General features: G+C 42.6%; 1 protein-coding gene across 1 annotated transcript; it reads left to right on the forward strand.

The window, feature by feature from the left end:
* The first annotated feature begins 546 nt into the window (after positions 1–546).
* On the forward strand, positions 547–2,229 carry LOC149197249 (uncharacterized). Its single transcript, XM_089408617.1, has 2 exons — positions 547–1,065; positions 1,243–2,229. The coding sequence occupies exons 1-2, from the start codon at positions 547–549 to the stop codon at positions 2,227–2,229; spliced, it is 1,506 nt and encodes a 501-aa protein (XP_089264743.1).
* The last annotated feature ends 6,585 nt before the right edge of the window (positions 2,230–8,814 follow it).

An 8,814-nucleotide genomic window follows, 5' to 3' on the forward strand; every position in this document is an offset into this window, starting at 1 on the left:
GTTGATGACAACATGCTATTCGGGTATCCCTCTGTTCAGGAAGCCTCCATTTTTAAATCCATCTTGAATGACTTTTCTGAGGCATCAGGAACAAGCATAAATAAGGCAAAATCACAGATTTTCTTTTTTCATACCCCTCCTGTGACCCAACATGCCATTTCTCGCATTCTAGGCTTTCCCATAGCCTCCCTGCCCTCCAAATACCTGGGCGCCCCCCTTATAGACTCTGCAATCAAGCACGCCTCCTGGCGAATGCTCCTGGAGAAGCTGGAATCACGTCTCTCTTTATGGACGCACAGAACACTGAACATAGCTAGCAGATTAGTGTTAATCAAAGCTGTGCTCCAGGCAATGCCTCTTTATCTCTTCTCAATCCTGGCAGTGCCTAAATGGGTCCTTAAAAAAATCAGAACTCTTTAGCGGGATTTTCTCTGGGGTGCATCTGGCACAAATCGTAAATGGGCCCTAGTCAAATGGACTACAACATGCAAGCCAAAAGAAAAAGGAGGCATAGGTCTGCGGGATCCCAAACACAGTAATGAAATCATGGGTGCAAAAATATGGTGGCAATGGCTCTCGGCGCCCAACAAGCCTTGGGCAGCAATCTGGACGGCCAAATATGCCAATCACAGACCAGCGGAGGAGCTCATTCGATTTACTCCTATGGAAAAAGGATTGCTAATTTGGAATGCGGCTAGACAACACTTCCTGCTGATCCAACAACACAGTTTTTGGGAAATCAGAAATGGCAGCTCTGCCCGATTCTGGACGGATGCCTGGAATCAGCTCCCTAAGCTCAAGAACATCCTCAGCCCACCACTGAGTCAAGAATGGGAGGAACAGCAAAAGGAAACCGTTCAGCAACAGTGGATTCCGGAGACAGAACAAGGATACAGACAATGGAAGCAGGTCGACAGGCTGATCAGCAATGCTGATAACCAGACTAAGGAAGTCTTGGAGAGTGAGCTTCAAAAAAGGCGAATCAGATACTCCGAGGGCAGCGACATCCTAAGATGGGGATACACCCCTAAAGGCTCCTTCACTACCAAAGAGGCTTATAAGATCGTATGCAAAGAGTCGACGCCTTTGGATCCTATCTGGGGAAGAATATGGGCTACGAGTAATTGGCCCAAAGTTTCCTTATTTCTCTGGCTAGTTGGGCACCGAAAAATCCTTACCTAGGATAATTTAAGAAAGAGAAACTTTCATGGGCCCTCCATATGTCCTAATTGTCATTCTCAGGAGGAATCGCTTCAACATCTCCTGGACTCTTGTTCTCTGGCCAACCAACTGTGGGAAAAGGCCAGCTTCTGTTGCCAAAGAAAATGCCGAGTATCTGAGGATATAATCAACTCCATTTTCCTTTGGCACCAGAGCCCTTACAAAAGTGCAGTTCTCAACCAATTATGGAGCATAATACCCGGCCTGCTCCTATGGACAATATGGAAAGAGAGGAACAAGCGTATCTTCAAAGACCAAAGCACGCCAACAGAAATCATTTGGGGCAATTTCTGTCTCAATCTAAAAGAGACCTTGGCGCTGAAGTCTTGGCTACTGGATGACTTTCCCACACTGGCAAATGAGATAGCTATTTGGGAGAACTGGAACATTCAACTCCCTCAACCCCTCCCCGCAGGCAGACCTCCAGTAAGCATAAACTGCAGTAAGCACGCTTGGTCCCCCCCTCCAAGGCATAGTTTCAAGCTCAACTTTGATGGAGCTTCCAAGGGCAATCCAGGCAAAGCTGGCTTTGGCGGCATTTTCAGAGATCATAAGGGCTCGCCTCTCCTAATCTACTTTGGCAACATTGGATGGGATACGAATAACTCGGCTGAGTTGGAGGGTCTCTGGCAAGGAATTCTCCTTTCCCAGCAATATGGTTTCCATCCTCTGGAGATAGAAGGTGACTCCCTAATCCTTATCAACTTGGCCAACCAACTGCTCAATGGAGCTCATGCGCACAAAATTGCCAACAGTTGGAGACTTGAAGCCAGACTGGATGACATTGAAAAATCGCTCAGCACCAACCGAGCAATCATATTCAATCATGTCAAACGGGAAGGCAACAAGGTAGCTGATCTTCTGGCCAACCTGGGAGTGGAAACTGGACATTCTCTTCTCACTGGCGCTCTAGACATAATACAGAATCATGATCAAGAACAGGAATGCAAAACTCTGGTCCAAAAGGAGGCAGCTCCCCTGGATGCGGGTGTCCAAACAGAGGTTTAATGTGATGGGACAGAGGTGGGGTGAGAAGGGCCGCCACCTGCCCGCCCTGTACAACAACATTAATATCCAGTTGACGGATGATCATCGGCATGTGGGCATCGCTGCGTTTAAGGGATTTACTGCAAGCAATTTGGGAATGTCTTTCACCTCCGCACGCTCTGATATGCTCTGGATCTCGGCTCTCTTGAATGCCATAGTAATGGCGGGAGCAATTCGAGGCAGGGGAGAGGGTAATAAATCTAGCCTCCGCCATGGGATCGTTCTGGAGCCTCTTATGTTATGTTGGTCGGGTTATGGCCTGGTGAATGTTGGCTCAAGCGGCCTGATAGGTGCGACGAAGCTGGGTTCCTGCTCTGGTAGACCTGCGGAGCTGCCTCAGTCAGTTCCCTGGATTCTCTCTAAGGCTTTGGACTCCCGTCTGGTTGTTCGCTTGATCGGCCTGTGTTCTGTTTCTGTGGTTGCTCGGTCTTGTTCCCACCAAGTCGTTGCTGCTTTCATTATGCCCCGTCTTCGCCATCGGATGAGATGCCGCAGAGGCACCCCTCGGCGGGCGTCCTCTAGCCCGTCCTCCACTTCTCCCTCTAGCGACTTCATTTCTGGCCATTACCCTCGCACTCGCAGTGGGAGAGGGCGCTTGCTTCAGCCCAGCCATTACCTTGAGCCCAGTCCTCTAGACTCCTCGTCCTCTCCCTCTTTCGGCTCTGCGACTTTTACTTTCAATTGCACCCTGAATCGCCCCAGGATTACTGCTCATGTTTCGGTGCTCTTTCTTGAGGAAGCCCAGGAGGTGGGAGAGTCCAGCTCTCATCAGGAGGGCCCTGGCTCAGTCTCTGCGCCGAATCCATGCTCTCCGCGAGCTCCGGAGGTTCCTGCGAGCAATGCTATTGACATGGTGATGGAGCCAGCGGCCCCGGGTCCGTCTGTGGAGGATGTTGCTCGTGCTCAGGATCCGCCTGGGGAGGACGCTGCTCATGCTCAGGATCCGTCTGTGGAGGACGTTGCTCATGCTCAAGATCCGTCTGATGTTGGCTGGTGCAGAATCGTGGAGGAGCCTCCAGATGCTTAGCTCATTCTCAGCAGCTCTGTCTCAGGTTATGCGGCCCATTATAGAGGGCTTTTTGTTGTTACTGTTGTTCATTTTTGTTTATGCTGATAAGCCAGGGTTCAAAATGCAAGTTTTTTGGAATGTCTGTAAACTCAGTAAGGTCAAGAAGGTTAACACTGGTTCCCCTGCGTGGGATTACATAAAAGGGTCTCGTCCAAATTCTCAGTCTTGGACAATTTTCTGTTTCAATCTGCCTCTCCTTCTGGGCAGTTGCCTTAGACTTCGGTCATGATGTAATTGTACACCTTTAATGTGAATAGAGTAGTTTTATTTAGGAAAAAAAAAGATATATTTCGTTATTTTTGGGATTTTGTTTCATAGATCTAGGGATGATACTTTACCCTCTTCTTTTCACTTTCCAAAACATGTTCTTGCCATTCTATTTTACACTATAGCTTGCAATAAAATTAGCTATCCATCCTTACTTCCTTGGAGGCGTGTGTTGTGAATTTATATCCCAACTTCATTGGAGACCTACATTGTGACTTCATAACAATGTAAACTTTGAAACGGGAACTGATACTGTTACCCATTTGGTAGAAATAGCAAAAGAGTGACCCGATTTTGAAAAGGGGGATGCAGAACACACATATTTTTTTTAGAGCATAGTTTTTGGCACTTTAAATTTTTTATGTACATTACGTTTTAGAATGTTAGTAATATGCATGCTGATTTTAAAAAGTGGTGATTCTGCATCAGGCCCTTTTTTTAAAAGACCTATTTTTTGACTTTAAATTTTCTAATGTATGAAATGTAAATAATTATTTTCTAAATTTAACAAATTTTGACACTTCAAATTTTTTATGTCAAATTTTTTATAAAAAAAAAAAAAAAAAAAAAAAAAAAAAACAAATATAAAAATATATAAAAAAAAGACCAAAAAAAACATAAAATGTATGTATATATATATATATATATATATATCCGTGTGTGTGTGTGTAAACCATAGAAAAAAAAGTTGGAAAAAAAAAACAAAAAGAAAAAAAAAAAAAAAAAAAACTATAAAATTAAGTAACTAAAAATAGAAAAAAATTAAAAAAGCATTAACAAAAAACTACAAAAAAAAAAAAAAATTATAAACAAAAAAAAAACTAGATTAAAAAAAAAGTAAAAAAGCAATAAAAATCTAAAAAACTATTAAAATCAAGATTAAAAACATTAAGAAAAAACCTAAAAAAACAAAATATACTCAAAAAAAAAAAAAAAAAATATATATATATATATATATATATATATATATATATATATTAATATATATATATATATATATATATAAACCTAAAAACATTTTAAATTTTAAATATATATATATGATTAAAAAAAACCATTTAAAAAAAAAACATATATTTTCAATTTTTAAAAAATAAAAGACATTTAAAAGTTTAAAAAACATTGTTGAATTGAGGCTTCTGTGATCCATATCAAGTATAAGAGAGTTTCTTCGGTGTAAATCACAAGAAATTTCATTTGTCGACGCGTTTCGAACCAACAAGTGTGGTTCATCGTCAGGACAAGTTGAATGAGCAGATCAGGCTTAGTATGATTAAATAGATAGAGCAGAAACGCCGGTGGCGTTTGCGTTTCTGCTCTATCTATTTAATCATTCTAAGCCTGATCATTCTAAGCCTGATCTGCTCATACCAGCATTTCTGCTCTATCTATTTAATCATTCTAAGCGTGATCTGCTCATACCAGCGTTTCTGCTCTATCTATTTAATCATTCTAAGCCTGATCTGCTCATACCAGCGTTTCTGCTCTATCTATTTAATCATTCTAAGCCTGATCTGCTCATTCAACTTGTCCTGACGATGAACCACACTTGTTGGTTCGAAACGTGTCGACAAATGAAATTTATTGTGATTTACGTCGAATAAACTCTCTTATATTTAAAAAACATATATTTATGTTTAAAACTTTAAAAAATATATTTGCACGCAGCTCCGCCATCCAGGGCAACGCCCCCACGGGCGGCCGGGTGGTGGCTATCCGATTCTTGGAATCGGATAGCCACCCCCATAGGCGGTCAGGTGGTGGCTATCCGACCTCCGCCCGACTGTCCGTGGGGGTGGCTATCCGATTCGAGGAATCGGATAGCCACCGCCCAAACACCCCTACGGGCAGCCAAGCGATGGCCATCTAATTCTGAGAATCAGATAGCCACCACCCGGCCACCCCCACGGGTGGTTGAACGGTGGCTATCCGATTTCGAGAATCGGATAGCCACCCCTCTGGGCAACCGGGCAATGGCTATTTGATTCCGATAATTGGATAGCCACCCCCACGGGCATCCGAGCGATAGTTATTTGATTCCGAGAATCGGATAGCCACCCCCATGGGCGGTTGGGCGATGGCTATTCAATTCCGAGAATCGGATAACCACCCCCACCAACAGTCAGGTGGTGTCTATCCGATTCTCGGAATCGGATAACCACCTCCTGACCGCCCTTGAGGTGGATATCCGATACTTAAAATTGGATAGCGACTGCTCGGCCGCCCCCCATGGGTGGCCAAGCGGTGGCTATCCGATTTTGAGAATCAGATAACCGCCACCCGGCCACCCCCACAGGCGACTAAGTGGTGGCTGTCCGATTCCGAGAATCGGATAGCCACCGCCCAACCACCCGTGGGGGTGGCCAGGAAGTGGCTATTTGATTCTCGGAATCAAATAGCCACTGCCCGGTCGCTCGTGGGGGCGGTGGCCGATAAAATTATTTTTTTAAATAAAAAATAAATTTTGTTTTTTTTAAATACAATAAACATATTTAACAAAATTTATTTTTTATTTAAAAAAAAAAAACAATTTTATTGGCCACCGCCCCTACGAGCAGTTGGGCGGTGGCTATACGATTCTCAGAATTGGATAGCCACCACTCAGCCGCCTGTGGGGGTGGCCGGGTGGTGGTTATCTGATTCTCAGAATCGGATAGCCACCACTCGGCCACCCGTGGGTGGTGGCTATCCGATTCTGAGAATCAAATAACCACCACCCGGCCACCCCCACAGGCGGCTGAGTGGTGGCTATCCAATTCCGAGAATCGGATAGCCACCGCCCAACCGCCCGTGGGGGTGGCTGGGAAGTGGCTATTCGATTCTCGGAATCAAATAGCCACCGCCCGGCCGCTCGTGGGGGCAGTGGCCGATAAAATTGTTTTTTTTTAAATAAAAAATAAATTTTGTTTCTTTAAATACAATAAACATATTTAACAAAATTTATTTTTTATTTAAAAAAACAATTTTATCGGCCATCGCCCCCATGAGCGGTTGGGCGGTGGCTATTTGATTCCAAGAATCGAATAGCCACTTCCCGACCATCCCCACGAGCAGTTGGGTAGTGGCTATCCGACTCTCAGAATCGGATAGCCACCACTCAACCACCTGTGGGGGTGGCCGGGTGGTGGTTATCTGATTCTTAGAATCGGATAGCCACTGCTCGACCGCCTGTGGGTGGTGGCTATCCGATTCTGAGAATCAGATAACCACCACCCGGCCACCCCCACAAGCAGCTGAGTGGTGGCTATCCGATTCCGAGAATCGGATAGCCACCGCCCAACCACCCGTGGGGGTGGCCGGAAAGTGGCTATTCGATTCTCGGAATCAAATAGCCATCGCCCAGCTGCTCGTGGGGCCGATGACCGATAAAATCATTTTTTTAAATAAAAAATAAATTTTGTTTTTTTAAATACAATAAACATATTTAACAAAATTTATTTTTTATTTAAAAAAACGATTTTATCAGCTACCGCCCCCACGAGCGGCTGGGTGGTGGCTATTTGATTCTGAGAATTGAATAGCCACTTTCCGGCCACCCCCACAGGCAGCTGAGTGGTGAATCGGATAGCCACCGCCCAACCGCCAGGGGGTGGACGGGAAGTGGCTATTCGATTCTTGGAATCAAATAGCCACTGCTCGGCCGCTCGTGGGGGCAGTGGCCGATAAAATTGTTTTCTTTTAAATAAAAAATAAATTTTGTTTTCTTAAAATACAATAAACATATTTAACAAAATTTATTTTTTATTTTTAAAAAACAATTTTATCAGCCACCACCTCCACGAGTGACCGGGCATTGGCTATTTGATTCTCGGAATCAAATAGCCACTTCCCGGCCAACTTCACGGGTGTTTGGGCGGTGGCTATCCGATTCTCGGAATCGGATAGCCACCACTTAGCCGCCTGTGGGGGTGGCCGGGTGGTGATTATCTGATTCTCAGAATCGGATAGCCACCGGTCGGCCACCCATGGGTGATGGCTATCCGATTCTGAGAATCAGATAACCACCCCCACAAGCAACTGATTGGTGGCTATCCAATTCCGAGAATCGGATAGCCACCACCCAACCGCCCGTGGGGGTGGCCGGGAAGTGGCTATTCAATTCTTAGAATCAAATAGCCACTTCCCGACCGCTCGTAGGGGCGGTGCCCGATAAAATTGTTTTTCTTAAATAAAAAATAATTTTTTTTTTTAAAATATAATAAACATATTTAACAAAATTTATTTTTTATTTAAAAAAAAACAATTTTATCGGCCACCGCCCCCATGAGCGGTCGGGCGGTGGCTATTTGATTCCGAGAATCGAATAGCCACTTCCCGGCCACCCCCACGGGCGGTTGGGCGGTGGCTATCCAATTCTCGGAATCGGATAGCCACCACTTAGCCGCCTGTGGGGGTGGCCGGGTGGTGGTTATCTGATTCTCAGAATTGGATAGCCACTACTTGGTCGCCCGGTGGGGGTGGCCGAGAAGTGGCTATTCGATTTTCGGAATAAAATAGCTACCGCCCGACCACAAGAAATCGGATAGCCACCGCTCGGTCGCCCCATGGGGGTGGCCGGGAAGTGGTTATTCGATTCTCGGAATGAAATAGCTACCGCCCGACCGCTTGCGGGGCGGTGGCCGATAAAATTGTTTTTTTTTAAATAAAAAATAAATTTTGTTAAATATGTTTATTGTATATATATATATATATAAATTTTAAATGTTTTTTTTTTAATTTTATATATATTTTAAATATTTTAAATGTTATTTAAAAAAAATATCAAAAATATATTTAGCTTTTTTAATTTTAATGTTTTTTTTGTTTTTATTTATTTTTAAATCCAAATTTTAAATTTTAAATTTTTTAACATAAAATTTGAAATGTTTTTTTTTAAATCAATTTTTTTTTTTTTAAATCTTAAATGTTTTTTTATTTTATTTTTAATTTGAAAATATGTTTTTTTTTTTAATTTTAATTGTTTTTCGGTTTTTTTATTTTATTTTGAATTTCAGCATATTTTTGGTTTTTAGGGTTTTTTGAAAATGTTTTTAATCTTAATTTTTGTAGTTTCTTATTATTTATTTCTTTAAATTTTTTTAATTTTTTAATTCTTATATTTTATAGGTTAATTTTTTTATTTTTTTTTACATTTTTATGATTGATTCTTTTTTTTAATTTTATGTTTTGTTTTTAATAGATATTTACATTTACATTTTGTTTTTTTTTTT

This window comes from Pinus tabuliformis, chromosome 2_2 (assembly GCF_031772625.1).
Source record: "Pinus tabuliformis cultivar Carrire ecotype Pingquan chromosome 2_2, CPIR1, whole genome shotgun sequence".
Lineage (NCBI taxonomy): Eukaryota > Viridiplantae > Streptophyta > Pinopsida > Pinales > Pinaceae > Pinus > Pinus tabuliformis.